Below are 27,734 nucleotides of genomic sequence, written 5' to 3' on the forward strand. Positions count from 1 at the left end.
GGCATTTTAAACTTACAATTCCATTTTTGAAAAATAGAAGACTCTTTTGATTAATATTAAATGAATTAATTGAATTCCTTCTCTATTTTGGGGAATCTAGAACTCAAAATATACTATTTATTCACTTTTCTTTTTTAATAAATAAATCAATTTCATTGTTTTTGATCAATCTGTATTAGAATTTTATTATAAAATTAATTATATGTTTGATACAAAAAATGGATGATGGCATATTTGTTGTTTTTGAACACTTCTTAAAAGTATTATTTCTAAATAAACTAGAAGAAACTATATTTAACAACCAATAAAAACAGTTTTTAAATAGTTGGAACTTAATAATATTTGTGAGTTTTAAGAAGGGTGAATTGCCAAAAATTTAACTTTCCACAAACTGTCTTATAATCCCGAAAATTTACAAATAAAATTACAAAAAAATAAAGAATGTTTTGATCTCCTTTTTTAATCACAAAATATATATTGGACTTTCTTAATAACAAATCAATGTTAAAGTTTTATTGAATACAATTTAATTCATTTTATGTATAAAATTAATATATTATATTATTATATATTATATTATTATATATTTTATTATTATATTATTATATAGATTAAATTAATTAATTATATAGTTTTATATCTAATTAATAAGTTATGAACACAACACCTCGATCACCCACACCAGAATACAAACCCGACACCACTGGAGTGATTGAAAAAGCACAGAAAATACTATTCAAAGATAAATTCACAATTCTCACCGACAGTGACGCAACAGATTTTTCGTTAGAAGTTGTAGAACAATGTGAAAATTTCTTCTTTGTTATCGAGACGGAGAGTGATTGTGTGATCATTTACTTTGGGGATTTAATTCGCGACAACCACACGACGACTGTTGGAAAAAGTCATATCATTTATTCCCAACGGTTGGATAAGGTCTGGTCTTTGAAGGATGACGTTAAAGTGAAGATATCTTATATCAAAAGGTGTGACATAATGTTTGCATTAGGAAACAACGATGGGTACTTTGTGTTATCCAAACCCGGGTTAAATAATTCGCGAGTGTCATGTTTGTCAAGACTTTACAAGGGGATGTCTGACAATGAATTATTTGGTGTTGGTGAGTTTCCAGACACCTTTACAATCAAATACTTTTGTGTTATTCAATGTTAATGGTATGAAAAATGAATTCAAATGGATTTTATTATTGGATATTAAATTAATTAAGACATTATAGTTGTTTATTCTATGTATGAAGATAATTTAACTGACCGATAAAGTAAAACACATAAGCGTTACACTATTGGAGACAGTAATCTCTCGCAAGCCTATTAACAATCAAAACATGGATTTTGGTTGAGTATAACTTGCTTTATTATTAACAGCTTGAGTTCCTTTTTATACCTATAGGGTTCTATTCATTATAATTTAAAACTATTAATTTACCATTTATAGAAACCAAAATTTGAATACTATTCAAATTATAAAATAATAATATTTTGTTACTACTTATCTAACAATAAAATTATCTGGTATTTTATTAATTATTTATTAAATCATTAAACGAAATGATTTTAAGCATCATTAAACTTGTAGAAATCATTGAACTCATAAAAGTAATGTCAACATACAAAGAACTTTTCGACCAACTCCAAGTGAATTACACAGAGTTCCAAAGAGATAACGCCCGACTCGAAAACAACATATCGTTGTTTCAACAAGAGCGGGAAGCCAACACCATCCAAATCGCGTCGAATTTCGAGCTCATTAAAAAGTACGAGCAAATCCTCAATATACCACCAGAACAGAGCTTCGCAGCGTTGATCCAATTACAACAATAGTTCAGTTTTATTATAATTTAATTCTTATTATTCTATAGTTTATGTGGTATAATTCCTATTTAATCATTATACAGTCAAAGGCGTCTATTTGTAGTAATTATAATTGTCGAAGTTGCTTAATTGTCGCACAACTGGCCAATCATTTTGGTGTACGACAATTAAATATTTTGTTCTCGAATCTGTAACTTTTGTTGAATTAAAAACCAAATTTTTTATAAAAAATAAATTTCAATATTAAAAAGAATTTTCTACAAAATTCACTCATTTACGACAAATAGATATTTTTTTCTGCTGGATTTATGACAAATAGACACCTTTGACTGTATATAATATATTTTATTAATTTGTATTAAAACTATACAAATAATAAAATTATTTATACAAATAGTAATTAGATGATCTATTTTGAGAGAGAATCAATTTTACAAGTCTTTCACAATTTGGTTGAACCGTTCGTTCTTTAATTCGATGATATCTTCGACTTTGTTGACGTCAACACCGATATCCACTTTGAAAACGTTGACTTCTTCTGCTCCAATTTTCACAATTCTGTCACATACGTCTGAGAATGAGGGACGCTCCTCAAAACCTTGTTTCCAACAATCTTCCACAAGTGCTCGATACTTAAGCGGCATACGATCATCAATTTTTGGACGCTTTCCTTCTAAAACACTTTTCTTTAAGTCGAAAAGTGACTTGAATTCTTTGAATGGCTCCTCTTGATAAAAGAGTTCCCAAGCAGTTATGCCAAAGGAATAAACATCTCCCGCATAAGTGTAAACGTCATTATAACCTTCGGGAGCTACATACACTGGAGTTCCCAACCCCTTTTCATTTGTTTGTGTGGTTTTAGTAAATCGCGAGGTTCCAAAATCAGTGATTTTGATACAACACGCCGAGTCTGTGTATAACGAATTCACAAGTAAATTGTCTGGCTTCAAGTCCAAATGAAGAATTCTATTCTCGTGAAGGAATTGCATTCCACGAGAAATATCAAACAACATTCGCACTTTCAATTTGTAGGGAAGCTTCAAGTAATACGTTTTCTCTTGCCTCAAATATTCTCCCAATGCGCCTAAAACGAAGAACTGAAGGACTAAAGACACTTGTGGAATATAAGTGACGGACCCCATATAATTCGCTATAAACGGATTACGCAATTTGCTCATAATCTCACACTCTTGAATCACATTCTTTTTTAAATCGTTCATTTCCTCCTCATCCAAATTCTCCCATCTGAACTGTTTGACAGCGACAGGGACACTTCGGTAATTACCAATAAAGACTTTACCCATCGCGCCTTCTGCTATTGGGACATCTGACATATTCAACTCGTCCATATCTAAATACGTCGAACTGGCCGCATCCGTCATAATCACAAAATTGCCGTGTGAATGGGACGTGACACCTTTTAATAGCACATTCATTCGGTATTGACTATCTTGGTCCCAATCATCAAACGTTTTACCAACCAACAATTCCTCAATTGCAGTTAACGTCTTTCTTTGCTTACTGAACCATACCGTAAATGGGATACACACGTCCTTGATTTTTGTTGTGCAGTGCAGTGTCATGAAGACAGAAATTACTTTTCCTAATTGTAAGAAAGAGATCTCTAAAATACAATACAATACAATAAAATAAGAACAAACGAGTCTTTGGAGAAACAAAGACAATTTGAGGGTCAAAGTGGAAGATGTATTTTGGGTTATTTGGTGTGTGGAATATAACCATCATAATTTTGTTCGAGTAATTTGAAAGCATTACATTTTCAAAGCGGGTTTCATAGATATTAGTTAAGGTGTCTCTATTCCCAAAATCGAGTTCCAATGGGAAAACATCGAATTGATTTGTGTTCTGCTCGGGATAGAATTTCTTTGAGCCAGATATGTACATGTAATAGAGATCTTGTTGTGTCTTGTAAATCTCATTATTGATATTCACATACGAATTCGACACCTTTACAATAATTAATACTAGAATGATGACAACTACAATCAGTAACAAAAGTACTGAAAACCCAGAGATAAGTCCTATTGTCGTTGAACTAATTTTAGGCTGACATGACTGTGGAACATTCGGGGACGGTTCGTATTTGTCTGAAATGCAGTGGCACTTATCGTCACAATATTCTCCACCATCACAGTCTTCCGTGTCATCTCTTATCCCATTTCCACAAGATGCTAACACACATGTATGCGTGACATTTGATGGGATATACCCATTTTGACACGTACAATTCCTTTGACAAAAAGTGCTGCCGTACAGACATTGTATATCTTCTCCATATGTCCCACTTGAGCAATTTTGTGAGATGCAGTCATGGCCTATTAATGTATAATTCTCTGCACATTGACAATACGAGTCACAATTTCCAGTTCCATAATAACATTGATCATTTCCATTGTTATCAGAGGGTTGCCATTGATTCTGGTAATAACACAACAAGTGGCAATCATCACCGCCATACCCATCATTACATACACACGCTTCCTGAGAAATAGAGCAGTATCCATGTGACTCGTTAGTGAAGCAATTGTTAGGGCAAATATATCTAAATGACAATGGGATGTCGTGGATGTGTTCTTGTGATATAATCGTGAAGTTTCTTGTTTCATATCTTTGTTCCAATAAAATGAACACTGCAGTCTTTCCATTGACTGTTGTAGGTGAGTAAAAGTGTACACAGTGTTTGGTGTCATTCTCAAGAACATACTCTTCAATATACCTTATTCTATTCTCCGTCTTCGTAGACATTAACATAACAGCAGACATGTTGAACTCGATGAAGAAGTCAATCATCTTTCCAAATATGTGTGGCATGCATGCCGGATATCCAAAGACACCTTCAGATGACATTGGTATTTTAGCAGTGGCTGTTCTTTTGACCTCACTGAGAAAGACGATGTTTTCAACCCCCAAATAATACGTCACATACTCTGTTGGTTTGTCTGTAAAATTGAGAGACACAGTTGTGGTACTTTCTTGAGCTATTCCAAAGAAGAAGTAAAACATGGAGTCGTCGCTCATGAACATATCTTTGGGCATTTCAAAATGAAGAAACTTACTCGACTTAATTTTCGACGTCCCAACACACTTTTTGTGATTGTTGTGTTTCGAAACAATGTCGATGGTTATGTCGTAGTCTTCGACCTCAGAGTCGACACCAAAGTCAATATATAACGTGTCATTTTCCAGAGTCGACAAATCAAATTTGAGCCAAAACCCTTGGACATAATCACCAGGACTGCATGGCGGCTTTCTATATGGTTTGTCAGCACCAAATGTGTAATTGTATATGTCTTCTTTCAAAATCTCTTCAACAACTTCAGGTATATCGCCGTTGTCGTTAATTCGCACACGAGACTGACACCCTGTGCCAGTCATGACTGATACCTGAGTTGCATCTTCTAACAAGTCGTAGTTATTACAATAGAGACAAGTGTGGTCTTGGTCATAACCAGAAGCACAAGTCGAGCACGTGTAATTAGTGAAACACAAAGATGTACACCCAACAGAACATGGAATGGGTTCTTCGGAGCTACTGCTCGACTCTGTCACCGTGTCTTGTGCCGCTGCCAAAAATAAAAGTGTGGTGATCAACACGAATATCATCATTTTTTATAATTCAATTCAAGTTCATACTGATCACTAGTTTTTTTATAAAATAAAGAAATTAATTAAAAACTAAGGATTTTTGATAGAAACAAAAATCCGAATTCATTTCAAAAGTTGTTTTAATAAAACTTGCGTATTTCAAAAATTGCTTTTTTAAAAATGTGGGGTTAAACTTATTTTACAAACGAAAAATGTGACTTGTTTTATTAAAGTGATATCGGGAAATAAAGTAAAAGTGATTTATTTTTGTTTGTTGTGTTGAATGACATATTTGGGGGTCTTTGAACTATTTGTGGAGATGCGATTTTGGGTTTTTTATTTTTAATTCAAAAAGAAAAAGAAGTGGTAACCACGTCACGCTTTATTTATTATAGATTATACAATGTATAAAATGTTAAAGTTTTTCTATTAGATTTTTGTTTTTAGCAATTCGGATTGTTTTTATATGGGAAAAAATTCGACATATTGCAGAGATTCCGAATAAAAAAATGACTGTTAAAAATAGATTTATTAAAACGAAAAAATGTAGTTAAATTATAGTTTTATTAATTATATGTATAAGAAAAGGATACAAAAAGAAAACAAGTTACAAAATAACTATTATTTTCTTTGTATTTTCAAATGGTGAATAACAATCTATAGCATTCATAATAATTATATAATTATTGATTACCATAACATGTTTTATGCCACCATTTAACTCCAATCTTTTGATTTAAGTTGTAAAAATGTTCTTGGTGGTAACAAAAGATAAAATTGCCGAATAACATGATATTAAAATCAGTTACAATAATAAGTAATTTTTAGATTGTTTTAATAGTATATAAAAAAGTATTGTTTTTAATCGTTTTATTGTAATAAACAGTAAAATAGAATAATATAAAAAACGAATTAATATTATTGAAAATAAAACAATGTTATTTAGGCAAAAAATGGTTTGTGAAACTTTATATAATTAACGTTCGTTAATTTCCATGTATTATACATAATTATTCAATATAATTTAAATATAATATAAATGTTTACAAACAATAAAACATTTTCTATCCAATAAAAAAATTATAATTATAGTTTTACTTTTTTTTCGTCTTTTTATTGAAGTTCAACTCAAAATGTTTCAATTATCCACCATTCAAACACATTTTTTGTGTTAAAATTGTGTAATTATTCTCATTCATATTTTTAACTATTAAGTATAATACACTTCATCACATCAAATAAAGTGTTTTTTTGAGCATTTTAAATTAATATTTCAATAGTTGATTTGTTAATAAATTACAAATAATTATCTGAATGTTTGAATTAAGTTCCAAGTAAATTAGCGTTAATTAACTTTATATAAAAAACCGAATATAATGAAATAATAACTTGTTTTTGAATGTCAAGAATCAAGTTTATAAAATTTTCAGACAATGTTTTAATTGATATTAAAGAGTTATTGAATTGCATATGTAACATTATTAACATAGAATAATTCAAATATTATAATTTTTGTTATTATAAAGTACAATTTTATATAAAGTGACTTCCCCAAGGTGTGCAAGTTAAAATTTTTAGTCTTTTTTACAGGGAAAGGGCGTGCAAGACTAAATTTCAGTTGAAAAACATTTTATTAAAAATGTTATTCGTTTCAAAATTGTTTCACAAAACACACAACCCTTTGGTGCTTGAATTAATAAACTACAAAAAGCAAATTTAATTATAAAAATTGGGTAATGGTTTGTCTATGTGTTTAATGTAAAAACTGTTTTGTTTCAAGAACGTGAATAATTGTCGATGTCTCTTGTGTTAGCGTAATTCAAAGCGACAAGAAGAAGTATGATAAACATTATGTTTTTCTCTGTGCCATTTTATAGCAAACGATAACAAATAGTCTGTTTAATAGGGTGCAGTTCATTGTTACAAATCGATGTGCACTGTTGTCCAGAACTGGTCCTTCGATAATTTCCATTGGGTCGCTTTCCCGAAATTGTTGCTTAATTAATTGTATTCGAAGTGTGAAAGTTAAAAATTGCAACGTCACAAGGTGTGCAAGTTAAAGTATAATTTAGTAATAACTTCGAAATTATAATTAATAATTAAACTAAAAATAATCTTTTTTTTTCAAAATTTCAAAAAATTAATGATTCTATTTTTTTAATAAAAAAATTATAAATGAACTATACCTTAACTTGCACACCTTGGGAAGTCACTTTATAATAAAAAACTTGAAGCGAACATATAAATTATTGTTTTTAACATTGTAAAAAATTATTAGAAATTTTATGTTTCATTGGAATTATTCAAAAATGTTTGAAATATTATCAATTTAATATGTTCTTGTTGAACAAAAGCACTTAACAATTATAAGTCTTAAGTAAAAAATATTAAATAATATATTCTTTTTTTGAAACCAATTGAAAGTTTTCAAAGTATCTATTTGATAAGAAAACATTATTTGATACATTGTAATACTAGTAGTCGTTTGCAAACAATTTTCTTGCTAAGTTGTTCCCCAGAAACAAGAGGATTAATGTAATGTTTTTTGAACTTGAAAAACTTCTGGATGTATGGATGTATAGTCACATTGCAAATTCTGTCAAGCCAAAAAGCTGAACAACAAGCAAATATATTTTTGTTGTCTTGTCCGAATACAGTAATATTGTTGTCACAATCATTTTGGATTCTTTCAAAAACGGTGTATCGTTCTTGATTATTTGATTTTGAAAATATAAAGGATTTTTGTGATGCAACAACAACAGTTTCGTTGCTATTTCCGTTTGGTATTAAAGTGTCTTGAAACACTCCAAATGTGCAAGTATCTGTTATAATCAAAAAGATCAAATTCTCTTTGTAACACACTGCTGACCTTATTTCTCTTGAGTCTAAAAAAGACAGCTCACTATCAAATAGTGTTTTTATGGACAAACACTGTTTTATTTGATACAACTCTTTTTGTGACTTAGATACAACAAATTTACAATTATCAAATTGTTTACGTTCTGACTGATAATCAAAATATAAAGTCGGTTCATAAAAACTTTTTATGTTTGGATTTTGTTTTTGCCGCAGTTGTCTTTTAAATGATGACTTTTCAACTGTATTGTATTTAATATCCAAGCTTTTAGTGTCGCCATCAAAAGAAAGAATATTTTGTATTTGTTTAAACAACACAGAACCTGTTTTTGGATATATTAAATTTGACCTGTCTAAATTAATATTTTTACTGCTTTGTGTTGCATACATGAGTGTTGTATGTGTCACTCCCATCTTTAAAGTTTATGTTCTGAATTATTACAGGTATTTTACTTTTTAACTGAATTGTTACTTTATTCTTGTGTGTAAAAATCGTATCTGAGCTTAATTTGTTTATTAAAAGTAAGATCTGTTTTTATGAAAATTTTTTGGTTTGATATTTCAATTGTTTCAACAAGTGTTAATAATTTGGAATACCAAATTTATTGGTGTTTAAATGTTCATTTATAATTAGTTATGGTTTTATAAAAAGGTTTTAATTTTAATTGTATATAATTTAGTTGTTTAATATAAAATTAATTCGAAATTTATTTTAAATGATTTAAAAAATGAAAAAGTACTTGGTTTAAATAATAATGATCAAATTTATTCTATTTTGTAAGAATAAAATACAATTGGTTTAGTCGTTGCACTTTATTGTTCGAAGTTGTCGATGATTATAATCAATAATCTTCATTTTTATATAAAATATAATTATGTTAGTTCACAAAACTTTTGTATTCTTGTTTTTGAACTTTAAAATGATAACTTTTCGTAAGTGTGTTTATTGTCATTCCACAAATAATAACAATATTATCAATATAAAAACGATCAAACTTTTTATTTGTTTGATCGTTTTTATATTGACAAAATTTAATTTATATTTATATGTATTATGTAACAAAATTATTGTTTCAAAATGTTTATTATCAATCACTTCAACACAATAAATAACAATAAACATCATTCAAGTGGTCTAAAAATCGGGAAATCTCGAGTTTATTTAAAATTCAATTTTTTAAAGTTTATATTTTGTTCATAAACAATACAGAAGCCAAAAGGTGAAAATCATCTGAAATTGAATTAATAACCCAGTAAAAACAGATTAATTTAAAAGGGTGTTATTTTATGTGGTAATACTTAAAATAAATCTTTTATTGAGAAAATGAAAATACTGTCTATAATAAAACATACAAATTGAAAAACATATATAATTTCATCTTAACTGATAGTGAATTTTATAAACTTTTTATTCTCAACTTAAAACAATGTAACTTTTATTTCATATTTGTGTTTTAATAATTATATCTGTTACATATTGTATTTTTATTTAAAAAATGTTTAAAAAACATTTGAATTGTATTTACTATATCGACTCATTTGATTCTTTGATATCATTTTTCAACACAAATTTGATATACAATAACTAATGTTATTGTATGTTAAATAAATTTAACATACAATAACATTAGTAATTTTATAACATAATTCAAATTAATTACTTTGTCATTATAAAATTAATATTTTATAAAAAAGTTATGTTTGTGATTATATATATTTGATACAAATTGTTTTTTCTTAAATTTGGATTTTTTTGTTTTAAACAAATAAATTTGTTACCTTTTTTGTTAAAATAATAACAAATTAAAAATTAATAAAGATTCTAAAATCATATCATGTTTAAAACAACTGCCCAATTTATTACAAAATAACAAAAATCAATACCAGTTCATCAAAATTTTTCAAATTTCATTTTTCTAAAATTTATTAATAATGAAAATTTAAAAGATTAAAAACCATTTGTTAGTTTATAAACTATAAAAATAAAAAGCCATTGAATCATTCAATTTTTCATTCCCCAAAAACGCACCACAATTATTTTTATTACCAAATACAATAATTATATTATAAATTATATAATAAATATACCAACCCAAATCAATGAGAATAGTTTAATTTTTTTAGAAGAAGAAATTGTTAAGAAACCATCCAATTAAGAACAGAAATCAAAGACACATCCCTCAGATTTGCTCGAAAAGAGCCATTTAAATCTTTCAAGTAAAAGTTAATCTCAAAGCACCAAAAATATATTAACAATTATCTTTTGAGATACTAAGAAAGCAGATAAGAATGCAAAAGCAGGTACTTAACAACACACTTGAAAGTCTGATGAAAGACCTTTTCCTTATGAAGACTGAATTTTTGAAACAACTCTCTGCGGCTGAGGATAAAATCAAAAGAGTTCTTGGACAAGTAGACGCAGCACATTTGTTTAGTCCTACACCTCCCCCACAAGTGATCATTCATTGTGATGAAACCAAAAAGAGTTTTGATGTGATGAGTTTGTTTAAAACACAACGAGAGTCAAATGTCATATACAACAGCGATATCTCCGGATTTTCTCATGAAGAATTCAATAGTGTTGTGTTGAATCGCCCCGATATCACTTTGTTGGTAACTACAGATGATGGAGTTCTTGGTGTTGTTTTGAGATCACCAGTGACTAAAATTGGCCAGTTTGGTATTGACGAAGATATGGAAGTTTTTGTATGTAAAGAAGGTGAAGTCAGAAAGATGAAGAAAAATCGAAGTGTTGACGGGTGGAGAAACTCGATAGAACTCTTTTTAGAAGGGAGCAATTTGTTTTGCGTCTCGTGGATGATGGGTGTTGCAGACTCGGATTTGAAAACTAGTTGGTTCCACGAACATTTCAATGAACATTACACAAAAAATTTGAATTTTCCTCAAACGTTTACAGTCAAAAGTGTTCTCGTGATCAAAAATTAATTTGTTATTTGTTTGTAGAATTGTGTTTTTAATAACATAGTTTTAATCTATTCCAACTCTAAGCCATTAATTTCAAATTCAAATTAGATGCGACAAATTTCATATTATTACTCAAAACTATTGTTTTTTCTATTTCTATATATATAATTATAATATATATACTAACATCATTATAATTATTTAATTATTATTTTTGGTTATAAATAATTGAGATTGATTTTTAATATAAAAAACTATAAAGTAATTATCCCTTTAAAATACAATAAAAATAAGCAAAAACAACCAAATAAAAAAATTCTTCGATTATTTGGGACTTACATTTCTTACAAAGAGGACTTTTCAATAACTATTAATTATTAGAAATAAACTAAAATGAATAATACTAGTTAGTTACCAATACAAATGAACTCAAAAACGAGTGATGGTCAAAACGGAAGTGTTGCTTTTTTTGCTATTGACGTGCTCGTATTCGTTTTCAACTGTGTTCAACTTCTCGTCAACAACAGCAACAAAAGAGTGCGACATCGAGAAATGTAAGAAGATCAACAATCAATGCTTCTGCTCTGACACAATGGAATGTTCCAACAAAGAAGACTCCGCGATGTTCAAAGACTTAGTTTTCGAATTTTATCTCCCGCCACGAGCTTTTATTAACAACCAAGTTATCAAATTGAACGTATCGACCATATTCGACTTGTACAGTCCTCCTCCCAAATTTGCGTTGTATGTTAATAACAGTCCAAAACCATTTGTAATGTCACTCGACATTTGGAATGATGAAGAAGTCGCATGTACACAGACAAAAATGATTTTACTCAACTCGCTAAGTAACTTTGGAAGTATTTTGAATGGAACAAACGAACTCAGGATAGTGTCGTACTCGAACATATTCTGTGTTTCGCGAATTGAAGTCAATGTGTCATATGACATACTAAACCCTGTCATCAAGAAAATCAATCCCCCACTTGGACCGACTCATGGAGGAACGGTCGTTAATTTATCTGCAGCATTTTTATATCCCGAATACGAGTATATGTGTTGTTTTGGAACAGACTGTGTAAATCTCACCAAGTTAACGTTCGGACCGATTAATACGGGCTATGATTATGATGATATGGATGTGTTGGAAATGACAAACAAAGAGATAGCAAATCGTAATGATCTTGAATTTGGATTTGGTCGTTGTATCTCACCGAGTGGGTCGAATGGTTCTGTTGTGTTGAATGTGAGTTTTGCAGACTTTGATGTTGAGAGGACATATTTGAATCCAAACAACGCAAGTTTTACTTTTTACAATTTGATAATCAAAGATATCGACTTAACTATCAACGCCGGAGAGTGTTATGCTGTAGTTGTAGTTGAAGGTGTCGTTTCCTCAGAAACTTCATTTTGTTTGATGCGCAGCGAGTCTTCAAATGAAACGAAAAAATATCGCGGGAGTGTGTATGACGCCAGTGTGTTATGTCGACTCGAAGGGTTTGATTTAGAACAGGAAGTAGGTAACGTGTATAGTTTTTCTGTAACTATAAATGGGTTAGATTATACTGATGAAGTTGATTACACTGTAAAACAACCGGGTGATGTATCAAATGACAAAGGTTTTATCGTTATTGTCGTATTTATTATCTTTGGTATAGTGTTAATCGTTGTTGTCATTGGGTTTTTGATTTATAACAAATTGAAGAACAAGACTGATGATGAAGAGTATATCAGTGCAGAAGATGTTGTTCTTGGCGATTTGTTAGGTTCTGGAAGTTATGGGAATGTGTATTCTGCGTTATGGAGAGGGCAAGAAATTGCAGTCAAATTAATCCCGACGAAGGATATGTTACAGGACAATGTGTTACAGTTTACAAAAGAAGTGCAATTAATGAAAAAATTGAGACACCCATGTGTCTTACAATTCTTCGGAAGTGGCACTGATGCCAATTATATATTGATTGCAATGGAATTGATGAGCAGAGGGTCTGCACACACGCTATTAATCAACTCACACTTAACAATGAGTTGGGATAGACGGCTTCGGATGTTAAAGGATGCTGCGAGTGGGATGTTTTATCTTCACTCTTCGACACCGCCCATCATTCATAGAGACTTAAAGTCCCACAATTTGTTGGTTGATGAGAATTGGAAGGTCAAAGTGAGTGACTTTGGCTTGAGTAAAACAACGGTTGAAGCGTCCATGCCCGACGAGATATGTGGCACCTTAGCTTGGATGGCGCCTGAAATTTTGATGCGAAAAGGACAGACAACCAAAAGTGATGTCTACAGTTTTGCGATAGTTATGTGGGAGTTTCTTGCACGTAAGGAGCCATATCCGGACATTCCTCGATTCCACTTGATAGAGAAAGTCGGCGAGATAGGGCTCAGACCTGACATCCCACCCAACAACCACATCACTTATTGTGAGTTGATGCAAAGATGTTGGGAACAAGATCCAAATCTACGACCGGATTTCTCAGAGATCATTCACTTACTTGACGACTTCATTAAAGAAGAGCCTGAGCAATCGGTGATCTCAGACAGCCCATCTATTTTTGAAGAATAACTCATGTTTTTTATAACTTCTCTTTACTATTAAACAATAGAATATTTTTAATATTAACTATACACTATACTATATTATTTTTTTTTATAATTAATTTTATACTATTAAATTACTATTAAATTACTATTAAATTACTATTAAATTACTATTAACTCGCCGACTTACCTAATCCCCAACAAACCAATACTTTTAAAAAGAGCAGTGTTTTTGTTTTGTTGAAAAAATTATATTATACAGTGTAGTTCAATTATAGTAAAATGAAAATGTAATAACGAGTTCAAATCGTGAACTAATAAACAAATAAATTGTGAAAAAAAATGAAAAAAAATATAAAATTTCATGACAAAAAAGTAAAAAATGGCAAAATAAAAATAATGGTAAAATGCAATAACATTTATTACAAAACAAACAAATATGTTTTTTATACATTAAACAAAAAAAATATTGGTTTTGAGTTGAAATGAAATACAAATTGCAAAAGTAACATGAACACATCAGTGATAATTAAAAAACACACAAAATATATGTACACACAATAGTCTTTATAAAAAATATAAACTGTTCAAAAAACCCATTTTATTAACTGTGTATTTTTTCAGACAGTACGATGTAGCAAGATTTTTGACTGTTTTTTCTGTCTATAATATATTTTTATCATCTTTTGGTATTTACCATATTGTGAGTAATCTCTTGAAGAGTGTTTATCAAAAGAAATTAAAATATAACAATCATTAAAAACAAATTATAATGTCAAATCTATTATTATTTTTATAACAATTTCCCTCCATTACATATAATCCACATGTTTTTTATATTGTTTTCTGACTTTTTGTCAAATATGTGGACTGTTTAACCAATTGTTTGTTAATGACTTTTGACAAGTTGATGTATATAGTTACATTTTTTTAATAATCTATTGAAAAGAGTGTTTAAAATGAATAAGGTAAACCATAACTATGTTTATAATTTTTCAAACAACAAAAAATAAAACTTCTTTGTTTTCAATGCTATTTTATTGTTTTATTTGGTGTATATTTTTAATTTTTGTTGTTTTTTACATTATGAGTAATTTATCTTTTTATTGTCAATTAAATTTTTTAATTATTATTATTATTATTCTTTATATTTGAATTGCTTGATAATCAATTGCAGAAACATCACTGTCTGTAAAAGCGATGTAAAATGAATTCATTTTATCGTTATGATATTTTACAACTATTTCGACTCTATCATTTTCACTATAACACAGAAGCGTGTTACTCAATGTTAATAATTACGGCTATTATCAATGCGTCATTCAGTGAAAATAATTAATTGTGTTTTTTATTACGATTATTATAATTTATTTGTTTTGTCAAACAAGAAATGGCAAGTTTCACATTGGTTATGTGTGCTTTTATCATTGTATTTAGATTTTATGAATAATTTTCTCTGAGTTGGCATACAATAGTCTATCTCGATAAGAATAACTATATTTTATTATGAATAACCATTTTTATGAGTCATTGTTTGTATTTTTATATTTATTAATATTTATAAAACTTTCGAACAGGACAAAAATTCAATTTAGATATTGAAACACCTTTTTGAAATTAAATACAGAAATCGAATATTTAAAACTTTAGCTACTACCATAATCAATCTTTGTTGATTTTACACAATGACACTTTCACATAGAGATTGATTCAATTTATGAATAAATTGAATGTGTGAAAAATTTTTAAACGTTTGCTGCGTTTTATGGTTTTCTTTAATATATTTAAAAGTCAAAATTTGTTGTTATAAATTAATTGTTTCAAAATGCTACAATTAAGTTTTTTTATTGTTGAATTGTGTTGTACTTATTAAATAATAAATCAAATGATTAATTTGATAACTTTTAAATTTGCTTTCTTTTAAACTTACTAAATCATCATTTTCAATTTTAAAAACAAACATCAAGTTGTCGCAATTGACTGTTTATGGGTTAATACAACCACAACAACAAAACTATATTACGTATCCGAAACGTCAATTTTATTAACGTAAGTATCAAAAAATCAACCATTGTTCGAGTTTACAAATATTTTTAATTATTTTTTGTTTTTAATTAATGTTTTAGAAATGATACAAAATGTTTTTTTCAACTTGTAACAATAAATAAGGTTCACGATTTTACACCGACAGCAGTGCACATTAGTTCAATAAACTATTTTATATCAATAACATTTTTTTAAAATCAAAATTGATAATTTTTAATTTTACCAATTTTTAAAACATGATTACGAATTATTCTAATTCTTAAAAACCAGATCGAATTAAATTCACAAAATAACAAACCCTTTATTAATATAATATATATAGTAGATCTTTCTGATAATTATTGTTTACTAATCGTAATACTATTAATTATTTTATAAAAACTTTTAATTTCAAACAAAGATGTCAAGCACAGCAATTATTATTTCAAGAGAAAATGATAAAGAAGAAATTGTGGATGATTACCATTTTGAAACTCCGAATGATGTAATCAATAATATATGTCAATCTTTTCAAAATTATTCTTTCTCGTCTCAAGCATCAACAATGAAAAGTTCTTCTATCATGAATATCAAAGGAAGTAAAATATCTCTTTTTGACTGCAAATAGTCATTCAAATAGTTCAAACCAATATTTTAAATATACATTTACTCATTGTCCATGTAAACTTGTTTTAGTACTGTCCAAACAAAAGAACAGAGTCGTTCAAATTACACTTAAACACCTACACACTCATAACTTTGATATTCTTCCTTGTAAAATTTATCCATTTTTTACAGATGAAGAAAGAGTTGAAATGATAGCAAAACATAAACTTGGGGTATCTCCAGAAAATAATAAAAAGGATTTAAATCTTCCGTTTTCAAGTGTAAAAATTGGATCTATTGTAAGAAAATGCGCAGAGAAAACTGGTAGAGTACAAAGTATTGATTTGGCTGAGTATTTAAAAACTTTGGAAAACTGGAGCATGTTATGATAAAGTCAAAAAGTGGAGTGTTTGTTGGTTGTGTAGCGATAAACGAACTTTTATGTAAAAATTGCAACATTGAAGAACTAATTTTGGATGACACTTGTGGGACAAATGAATTTGAAATGCCTTTATCTGTAGGAATTCTTGTAGACAAAAGTAGTCATAGTCACTGTGTGTTTTTTCGATAACACCAAACAGAACTTCCGAATCGTTCAAAATGGTATTAACTATCCTAAAACGAAGTGTAAATCCAAGAGTGATTATTTGTGATAGGTGTCAAAGTCAAACTGTAGCCATAAAAGAAGTATATCCCACAGTTTTTATAGTGTATTCTACGGTGCATTTAAGACGTAATCTTGTTGCGGCTTTTGGCAAGTGCCACCCAATTATTACAATTTACAATAAAGTCGTTTTTGGAGGTTGTGAAAAAGAAGAAGTGTTATTAAATGAATTGAATAAATTAGTAATTAAAGATTGTAATAATCAAATTCAAAAATATTTAGATGAAGAAGATGTTTTTGGTGGAAATTGCATTCTTAATACTGATCAATTAATCGAATCACTCAACCAATGTGCTATCGAATCAAAAGAGAAAGGAGTCACTTTAACCAAGTCGAGAATGATAATTGACCTTCTCAAATGTGCAAAATCGTGGCTACCAAGCTCAACAAATAAATAAACAATGTCAACAACGTCAAGTGGAATTGAAGGATTTTTTGGGTGGCTTAAGCGAAGAACATTGCATGAAAAACTTAAATTAGTCGAACTTGTTAAATGTATTATTGAATGTGCTCAAGACTTGGAACTTAAAGCCAGTCTTTTGGAACTCAACAGCGAAGAAAAAACACACTCAATCTTTTCTGTGAAGATAATGTCGCTTTAAGTCTTACTAAAACAGCAGTTTCTGATCTTCTTTATAGTTTTAAAATGGCGAACAATCAATACACACTAAAAATATGGGAACAACAAGAACACAAAACAGACAAAAAGGGTGTACATGTTGTTCTTATAGTAAAACTGGTGTTCCATGTCCTCATCTTGTGAATTCTTATATCGTATCATTGACAAAAATTCCACTTTGTTTGTTCAAATTAAACAGAACCAAGTCCGTACGAGTAGTATGTACTCATGAGTGCAAAATATACAATCCTGAGAATTATGGTTCTATTTCCTATACAGATTATCAAATGGTTCTTGAGAAATTTTATCCCAACGCAAAGGAGAACCCCAGTTTGCTTCCATTGGTGATAAAAGTTTTTGAAGGAGAGAAAGTTTTTTTCGAAGACAAAAAAGAAGAAAAAATAGAAATCGAAGAGGGTGTAAAAAGAATATCATTTTCTAGAACAGAAAAATCTATGATAACAATTGGGGATGAAACTGTATCTATGATTAAGAGTACAACCATTGAACGGATAAAGGATCCCAAAAAGGTAAGTAAAATGAAGCAAATACGCGCAGCCAACCTAGTTACATATTCAGAAGGATCTAAAAAAAACCTCCAAAAAAAGAGAGTGTGTTATATTTGTAACCAGTTGGGACTTTATTCTAAGTGTTGTCCAGAACGAGTTAATTTTGGTGAATAACAATAAATAACTATTAAAAGTTTATTAATTTATTAATAATAAATTAAAAAATAATATAAATAAAAGTTATTATTGTTAATTATAATTAAATATAACTATAAATTATTCAACAGATGTTATGTACTTTGTAATTATATAATTTAGAAAACAAAAATTCAATTTTGATTTAAAAAAATGTTATTGATATAAAATAGTTTATTAAATTAATGTGCACTAGTGTCGGTGTAAAATCGTGAACCTCAATAAATATTATATTTTACTATAATTTGTTAAAGCCGACTTTTTCCACCAACTCTTTATTATTTAGGTTGTAATTTTTGTTCTGTTTTGCTTTTAAATTTTTATATAAAAAAATAAATGCACAAAACGATTTTTTGGTACAAAAATTAAAAATAATTCCATTATGATAATTTTATATTATTTATTTTTATCTATTTTTTCAGGAAAATCACCTAATAATATATCAAAATTATTTAAACAATTTTGGAACAAATTATTAAAAAACTATTAACAGGTTTTATTTTTTGTGTTTTTTTTCTGCACAGTTATTTCACCACAAAAACAATAATGCCACAAAAATATTATACTATTAGTGAATTAATTTTTTATATTTATTTAATTATAAAACAATTAATTACTTTTATTTAATTAAATATAGTTATTCATGTCATTATTAATCTTTGTTTTGCAAAATAAACTTAAAAACAAAATGGATTGTGAGAAAAATAAGACTTTGGACGATTATCAGGATGAATTGGTTTCAGACGACGAAGACGAAGTTTTCCAGAAATTAACAGTCGATGTAGACCACTTGGACATATTAACGAGGAAAAGATTAATGATCAAATTGAAGAACGGGAATTATCAATGTCATTAATTCCCTCGACACAACGTTTATTAACTTCACAAGATTCATTTTGTCCAAATCCACAATCCGTAAATAACTCTGCAACGACAATTCCAAATACACAAACGCGAATTTCACTAGAAACAGTTTGAATAGATTATTTAATTTATAAATTATACTATTTAATTTGTTTTGTTTTTTATCCTTTTTGATTTCTCAAAAATAGCCAAATCCGTGTTTAGAAATGGATTGGTCAAAAAAGACATAACAAACGATTTTTTTATTTTTGAAAAGTTTAAAAATGAATGTCGAAATTTAAAATGGATTTTGGATGAAACAGTTTTAAAATCACCAACCAATTTGTTTCAACATTTTTTTTCATTGGATATGATGATGATAATTGTTGAGGGTATAAACCAAAAATCCCGAGAAGATACCAAAAGATTTTCAGTTTTTTCCCCAACCAATAAAAATGAAGTTTTAGCTTTTATAGGGGTGCTTATTTATTTGGCCAGTACTCGTTGGCAAAACTCTTTGGATGATACTTTTGACGAAGAAATTGGAGTAGATTTTGTAAAAACTTGTTTTCATAAAACACGTTTCGCCCAACTTTTTAGATACTTTCGTTGTGACAACAAAGAACGAAGAGCGGAACTTCTAAAAAAAGGAGAACATCAAGTTGGAATTTTTGAAATTACAAAAATTTTCGAAAAAAATTTGCAAAATGTGTTATCCCGGAGAGTTGCTTTGTATAGACGAAAGAATGTGCAAATTTCTTGGGCGTGCTCATGATGTTATTTTTAACCCAATGAAACCAATTCGACGAGGTTTTGAATACATTATGATAGTAGATACAAAAACTGGTGTCTGTGTCAACATGTTCCAATATTACAAGAGTTGTATTGAATGGGATGGTCACGTCGGGAGAAAATTGGCAGAGAAGTTGATTGAGGGCGTTAAAAAAATCAACAAAACCGACACTCTAAAAATACAAATGGATTCAAGATTTATCGAATTAAAAAATTTGAAAAATGTAAGGAAGAAAATGTTGAAGTAATCGGGACTGTAAGAAAAACAAAAGAATTGCCGCTTGGATGGGACCAAAAAACACCGACAACGAAATAAAATTAAATATATTGAAAAAAGAAAAAAAGAGGCAGAGGAAGCTAAAAATATCGGGGAAAAAAGAAAACAAAAAATACTAAAATGAAAACAAAAAAATATAAAAAAGAAACAGAAGAAGACGCAAAAACGGGAAAACGCAATTAATGAGCTTGAAGAAATCACAAAAAAAGAAAAGGATGAAAATCCTCTTTTCAATAAATTTTGGGAATGTGGTCCAATATTATTGAACACTTTCAATCCAAATAAAACCAAAAGTGTTTCCATCGCTACAACATTTCTTGAAAATGTGGGTATTTGGGAAGAGTCAAAAAATAAGAAAAAACAAATGTCAATAACGTCTACAATAAAATGAAGTTTCCCGTTGATATTTATAATTTTTTTGTGCTGAATTCCCAATTCCTTTCAGATCTTTTCGGTGTACATTTGCTCTGTTCAAAAACATTTTGGAAATGACAATGACAAATACATTTGTTATCAGCAGGTGTTTTGATGATAAACTTGACCACGGAAAATTTTTGAGAAATTTAGCAAAAGAGCTTTGTGTGGAATACATTAAGGAAAATTGTGGGAAAAGATCCAAACCTGAGCTTATTCCAATTATTTCCAATTTGCAAAAATTTAAAATGGATGTGTGGAAACAAGTCGATGAAATTTATAGAAAAAATATGGTTTTGGATGAAGAATGTGCAAATGAATTGTGTTTCACTTGTTGTTGTGAAAGGAAGACAATGATGGAAATAGAAAATGATCAACAAGAGATCGTAAAAGATAAAAAGCGGGGAGGCAGAGGGAAAGGGAAAAAAGGAAGTCTACAAAAGCTGAAAAGAACCAAAAAAATGTGTTATATTTGTAAACGCCCAAGTTGCAAGAGTCATCTTACTTCGTTAAGCAGTTGTTCTTGGGGCAGAGTACTTTTACACGAGATTATTCGAAAAGCCTCAAGTTGTGGAAATTGATAAGAAAAATGAACGAAACCTCTTGCAACGTGACTAAGAAGACAAAGTGAATAAAAATAAATGATTTTTGATCAAATATTTTTATATAGTTGTTTTGTTTTGTATGAAAGAATTCCCTTATGTATTTGACAATATTATGTATAAATAGATTTATTTGATATATTGTATGGTTATTTTGTTTGGAGTAAAATTTTTTTATATGCAAGACTTTTATTGTTATGTTTTAATTTAAATAAACTATTATATAGTTTAATAATTAGTAACAAAAAACTCCAAAATTTTTTTCAGTTTTTTTAATTAAAATAGTTTTTATTAACTAATATTTATAAATATAAGTTTTATATATAAAAAGTTTGATACAGTAGGGGGAGTGAGGGGCTTGACCTATACTTTTAATGGTTTATTTACTATTTTTAAATAAAAACTATTTTTAATGTTCTATTTAAAAACACAACCTTGACTTATAAATTATAGTTTATAAACCATTAAAGAATTGGTTCATCCTTAGCATAAAGTCGGAACTTGAAATTGTATTAAAAACGACTTGGGTGTTTGTTAGTTGTTAGTTCTCAATAAAGTCATCGGTAGGCGTTAGTCTTTATGTTTGATATGGCTCTCGTTGTTGGCAACTCTTGGATATTCCAAGGCAAACTTTCCTCTTCGGATTTGACCAAATATGTTGGGATAGGCGGAAGAACAAACAATTCCAAGTGTTCTCTGATATAAACACCATTGGCTACCAGTAACAATCTGGAAGCCTCTTCTATAGAAACGAACATTCTTTTAATCTTGCCAATATTGACTCCAACAACACCAGAACGCTTATGCGATGCAATAATGATATTTTTGTTGCTTTGCTCTCTAATGCTCCCAACATATTTTTGGTATGACGAGCAATGGAAACAAATATACTCTCTCAGCTCTCCTTGTTCTCTTAGAACTTGTCATGATCTGCCATCACTATCACTATGTTGTCTCATCCAAAAAATCAATTCAAGTCTTCGGTTACTGCGAAATTGGCGTCAATTGATTTCAATTGTCAAAGTATTCAGTAAGCTTGTATTTTAACAACACCGAATACACAAGCCAAATGGCGAGACGAGTTGACTTGTGTGAGGAACAACTTGTCTTTTATGGCTAAAGGAAATCCTGTCTATGTACAAAGAAGTTGTATTTGTGCTGTTATAGAAACAAAATAATTGAAGCTTTGTGAATTAATTCTTGGTTATTTCAAACAATAGAAATAAGCCATTTATTTTCTTCATAACACTAAGGTTGTTTACTTTTTCTTTTCAAAAAACGTTTTATTTTATTTTGGATAAGCTAAGAATCTTTTTCTTTGACATTTTTTATAAATTATTTATAGTTTTTGTTATTTTATAAATAGAACCGGGAAAACTCTATATAGTAAAAAAGATAATAAAACAATAGGTCAAGCCCCTCAGTTTCTTCAAGCCCCTCACTCCCCCTACTGTAATAATAAAATAAAGTTATCATACTGTTAGTATCAACCAATAATGTTCTATTTTTGTTTTTTATTTTAAATTTGTTTTTAGTTCCATATATTTTTGTATGTATATTAATGGCAAGAGATATAAACACCAGATACTTATGCTACAAAAGTGACTTAAGAAGTTGTATAAAATCGTGTTTAATGGTGTTTACTACTTTGCTTCAAAACCAAAAGATGAAAACATGGAAAATGTTTTAGATGGGCCCTCATAGTAGTCAATAAGAAAATTCGGTCAAGAGGTACCAAGGTATATTTACTACTCCAAATACTTCAATAAATTTATTATATTTTTTACTCTGGTCATTCGTGACTTTTTATGAAAATATTTATCGGCTTGGAAATAATGGTTTCGGGTTTTTTGGGACTTCGATTGTGGATTTCCCGAAATTTTATAAAAATTATATCTTCGATATAATATCTTATTTAAATGAGTTCTTATTTGTTAGTTGGTTTGAGTAATATCCTTGTGCAGAAAAATGTTAAGAAAAAATAAAACGGACATGACAGTCTTTTTTAAAAGACCAAAAGACAAAAAAAGAAAAAAATAACACTGCCTCATAAAAAAAATAACAGGGAAACAAGGAAACGTGTTAAAAAGAGCAGTATTCAGTTGTTGGCGAGTTAAATTACTATTAAATTACTATAATTAATAATTAAATTAATAATTAATAATTAATAATTATTATAAAAAAAACAAAAAAAAATAAAAAAACAAAAAATGGCACTAACCGGGAGTTGAACCCAGGGAGTTTGGAAGAATAAACTGTGGCTTCTTAGGCCTTTAGTGCTTTCTGAATTTTTATGAATTCTATCTTTTTTGACTCTTCAAGTTATTAAATTACTATAAATAATTGTTATAAATAATTAATAATTATTTATTATTTATTATTAATTAATTGATAATTAATTAACACTTAAAATAACACCCAAATTTTTGTTTTGGCCTGTTTTTAGGGATATTAATCCAGTTTTTGATGATTTTCTTTTTTTGGTTTGTGTATTGTTTATTCAAATAATACAAACTCTAAAAAACGGAAATATATTTAATAAATTCCAGATTTCCCGATATTTAGACCACTTGAATTTTGTTTAAAGGGGTGGAATAAAAGCGCTGCAAGAATAAAAACGATGTAGTCAAAAAATGGTACGTTTTGGAAAAATGTTATTATATTTTTTGTTTTTTGTTATTCGAATTAATATAAAAAGAAAAAAAATACCAACTCTTTTATTTTGCCTAACCAAAATATCATAATTATTGAGGGAATGTCAAAGTGTCTATTTATATTAGGTTTATTAAACGTAATATAAGCTTGTTTAGACGTAAAATAACGGGAATAATCAACAAATTGAAATGCCATTAATTAAAAAACTATTTATAAACATATTGTATATTTTATAATAAAATAAACAATAATATATAGTTTCAATTCACATTTTAGTTCAAATAAAGACGTTCGGGTTTGTCTTCGGGTGTGCGTTTCTTTTCGTTTAGCCATTCTAACGACCACAAGGAACGTCGTTGTCTCAATATTATCGTGTTATAATCCCACTACAAACACGCCCTCTCATTGCAATTCCATGACATTATAATAACGGTTTTGTTTGTTTTAAACTTTTTCAACCTCTTTCAATAATTCAGTGTCCATTAAAGCGAACTTTTTCGTGTAAACGTCTTTCACTCTTATTTATAATTAAACAGACGAGTTACTTTGTCGACAAAGATACAATGATTTGATTATACTGTTATTGAGTTTGTCTTTTATAATTAATGAAAAAACTATAAATAATTAATGTTAATTTGTCAAATATAATTACTAAACAAATTGTTATTTCTGATTTGGTCAAATATATAATTTTTATTTAATATAAAACTATATTATTTACTTTGATAAATGAAGTCATAATAAAGTGAAAACTAATCATTTATCGTGTTTATGAACAAATTTCATATTCTTATTTTATTTTTATATATTCTTTTATTAAAAATTATTAATTTTGTTTCATATATTTTTCATAACTCATTAAATATTTATTTATGTTTATTATTCTGATATGTTTTCAAAAATAGTCATTGTTAGATGAAATTATAAACATTCGAATTATAATTTATTTAATTATTATTATAATTTATACTATAATTATTATTATTAATTAATAATGATTAGTTTTGAATTTAAATATTATAAATAACCACATAAATAGTTTTATCAACATCTTTGTGTTATTAATTTAATATATTAGTATAAAAATACTATTTTGTTTAAAACTATTAAAAGTATGAATTATACTATAATAAATATATTAGTATAATATAAACTGAATTTATCTAAATTTATTAATTGTATAAACTTCCCAAATATTTTTTTGTTTTAAATTATTAATTTGTTATACTATTAAATTTAACATTTTTTATGTTATTGAGCATTTTTAAAATTATTACAATCATAAAAATTAAATCAATATAAGCTGTTTTTGAATACTTTGAGCTAACAACTAAAACCATAACAGCTGTTGAGCATGATGACTTTGGCAACTCATGGTTAAACTAAGAATTTTAAACTTTATAGGTATTTTCAAAAGTTGCCAAACAGCTCTAACAACGAGTCTTTATGAAAATAAACATTTTTTATAAAATAATGGTGTGTATCATCGAAATTGCGACTATGAAAACCTCTCAGTTATTTTTTAAACAATAGCAAAAGCAATTAAAATTTTTATTATAAATAATTATATTTTATAGTATCTTTCCCACACAAAAAAGGAAATAAAACCATGAAATTACTAATTAAATGCACGTAAAGTACTATCCAACACCTTTAATTTCTTTTTGATCGTTTTTATTGAACTTAGCAATACACGCCAATTTAAAGGATTTCATGTTGAAACTGTTTCAAGATGTTTTTTCCGTTGAGTTTTGCTTGAGCAACTACAACTAAAGAAGACGTACAAAGTTGTTATCAATGTGTTTTTCACCGTTTTTCTTTCTTTTTTCCTCTCCAAATAATCAAAATGCAGTTTTGGCAGATTTATCTTCCCGGCGGATAAAAGCGCTGCATTACCAGTCACAAGCAATTTAATTAATTGTTTTAACCTTGTTTTTGTTTTGCTTCAAGTAAAAAACATGAAAAAATACAAAAACTTAAAACCGATGCATCCATTTTTTTACCAAAGCGAAGTAACTTTAACACACAAACTCTCCCATAACGCCAAGATTTACCAAAAAACAGAGAAAAAAATGTGGTCTTTTTTCACGGCATAAAATTAATTCGTTAACCTCTTCTCAACAAAAACACACAATATATTACCAGTATATTGTTTGTTATCACCAAAAAGTTATGGCTGGCGCACTCCAGGCTAGCATGATAAAGCCTCCCCGTCTTTTTAACTTTCACCTGCACGGCGGATAAAAGCGCTGCATTACCATTCACATGTTTTTTATATTAATAAATGCAACACAAAATCAGTTTTGCCTCAAAAAGTTGAGTTTTTGAGCAATTCAGAACAAAAAACACTGAAAACCCGGATGGACATATGCAAAGTCTTTTTACCGCTGCAAACGTTTTAATTCAAAACACTCGTCTTATTACCATTTTCTTTACCATATTTCATGTTTTGCTTCAATTTTCGTAAAAAAGTTTGAAAAAAGGAAGTGAAAAAATAAAACGAGTTGTTTATCGCTTGTTCGACGGGGACTCTAAAAACGACTGGGAGTGGAGACACTCAACTTCTAGACCTATGGCACTTCAATATGTTGTTTATAAGTTTGGCCACAAAATGCAGTTTTGAACGAATGAGGAATCCGTTCGTAGGGGGTGTGAAATTAAGGTGCACACCTTCTTTCGTAAGTGACGGTGTGAATCGTTTAATTAAAAATTTAAACCTTGTAAATATAGACTGATGTTGTTCAGGGTGGTTGAGTGCCCACTGTTGAGTACTCAATAAAAGACCACCTTTTATTTTGGTAAAAAAGAAAAAAAAACTCGTAGGGGGTGTGAAATTAAGGTGCACTCGCGGGGTTTCGATTTTAAGTTTTTGTATTTTTGCAAAAAATGCAAATTTTTGTTGAAAAAATAATAAAAAAATAAGCATAAAATTCGAACTTTTTCTGGGATTTTTGACAATCAATTGTCCTCAATGAAGACTTTCGAAGAAACAAATTGAAACTCTTCGTGTTTTATCTCAGCAAACTCAACTTTCTTCAGCAATAAAAAACAATTTACACATTGACTTTCACAACTTGGGCAATTTCATAAAATAAGATTTTTTTGTAAACCTCGATTTTTTGAATCATATCGCGGAATATTGGAAAACATATCTATACAACAAATTATAAAACAATTAATAAAAAACTATAAATTTGACTACATCGCTTTTTTTCTTGCAGCGCTTTTTTTCCACCCCTTTACTGTTATTTAAAGTGTTAATAGTGTTACAAAAAAATTAAAATTAAAAAAAATTAAATGAACAAATAGATCAATATTATTTTGTTAATCGTTTATGAATAGTATTTTTAATTCAATATCATAATATATTTATTTTAGTAGAAGTATAGTTAATTGTTATACTATAATTTATTGTATATCTTACAAAAAAGAATATGGGTAATTAGCAAAAAGTTATACATTTACTATACAAAATTATAAACAAGTGGACATAGGATTAAAGAAGTGAAAAGGAAAAAAATTGCGAATTAGTCGAGTTTAGCTCTTGAGAAGAAATTTGGGAGTTCGTGCCAGTAATTATCGTCCATAAACAAGAGTGTGTAAAAAATGAGTAGTACGTAATAGATGTATTCTGTCAACCCTTGTTGATGGAGTAAGAAGGAAGTCAAGAAGATGACGACAAATTTAATAGTTTCTTGTAAAAGGACTTTAGGGGGGGTGTACATCTTAATTAGACTCTTTTGCCAGAAGTAAACGGTTAAGTACTTTAG

General features: G+C 28.6%; 7 protein-coding genes across 7 annotated transcripts; 3 read left to right on the plus strand and 4 right to left on the minus strand.

Annotated features, from left to right (window-relative positions):
- Window positions 1–654: 654 nt before the first annotated feature.
- Window positions 655–1,173, plus strand: EIN_181960 (hypothetical protein; the record flags this gene model as incomplete). Its single annotated transcript, XM_004260722.1, has 1 exon — window positions 655–1,173. One exon carries the CDS (start codon window positions 655–657, stop codon window positions 1,171–1,173), a length of 519 nt encoding a protein of 172 aa, XP_004260770.1.
- A 1,090-nt stretch (window positions 1,174–2,263) lies between these two features.
- Window positions 2,264–5,459, minus strand: EIN_181970 (serine-threonine protein kinase, putative; the record flags this gene model as incomplete). Its single annotated transcript, XM_004260723.1, has 2 exons — window positions 2,264–3,435; window positions 3,494–5,459. 2 exons carry the CDS (start codon window positions 5,457–5,459, stop codon window positions 2,264–2,266), a joined length of 3,138 nt encoding a protein of 1,045 aa, XP_004260771.1.
- Window positions 5,460–7,767: 2,308 nt separating this feature from the next.
- On the minus strand, window positions 7,768–8,708 carry EIN_181980 (hypothetical protein; the record flags this gene model as incomplete). Its single annotated transcript, XM_004260724.1, has 2 exons — window positions 7,768–7,839; window positions 7,932–8,708. 2 exons carry the CDS (start codon window positions 8,706–8,708, stop codon window positions 7,768–7,770), a joined length of 849 nt encoding a protein of 282 aa, XP_004260772.1.
- Window positions 8,709–10,583: 1,875 nt separating this feature from the next.
- Window positions 10,584–11,240, plus strand: EIN_181990 (hypothetical protein; the record flags this gene model as incomplete). Its single annotated transcript, XM_004260725.1, has 1 exon — window positions 10,584–11,240. The coding sequence occupies one exon, from the start codon at window positions 10,584–10,586 to the stop codon at window positions 11,238–11,240; it is 657 nt and encodes a 218-aa protein (XP_004260773.1).
- A 421-nt stretch (window positions 11,241–11,661) lies between these two features.
- On the plus strand, window positions 11,662–13,788 carry EIN_182000 (map3k delta-1 protein kinase, putative; the record flags this gene model as incomplete). The annotated part of the gene is made up of 1 exon (XM_004260726.1): window positions 11,662–13,788. One exon carries the CDS (start codon window positions 11,662–11,664, stop codon window positions 13,786–13,788), a length of 2,127 nt encoding a protein of 708 aa, XP_004260774.1.
- Window positions 13,789–20,122: 6,334 nt separating this feature from the next.
- Window positions 20,123–20,596, minus strand: EIN_182010 (hypothetical protein; the record flags this gene model as incomplete). The annotated part of the gene is made up of 1 exon (XM_004260727.1): window positions 20,123–20,596. One exon carries the CDS (start codon window positions 20,594–20,596, stop codon window positions 20,123–20,125), a length of 474 nt encoding a protein of 157 aa, XP_004260775.1.
- Window positions 20,597–27,491: 6,895 nt separating this feature from the next.
- On the minus strand, window positions 27,492–27,734 carry EIN_182020 (hypothetical protein; the record flags this gene model as incomplete). The annotated part of the gene is made up of 1 exon (XM_004260728.1): window positions 27,492–27,734. A coding segment is annotated over one exon (243 nt), but the record flags the coding sequence as incomplete, so codon positions are not given.

Source organism: Entamoeba invadens, assembly GCF_000330505.1.
Source record: "Entamoeba invadens IP1 unplaced genomic scaffold scaff_1105074725183, whole genome shotgun sequence".
Lineage (NCBI taxonomy): Eukaryota > Evosea > Mastigamoebida > Endamoebidae > Entamoeba > Entamoeba invadens.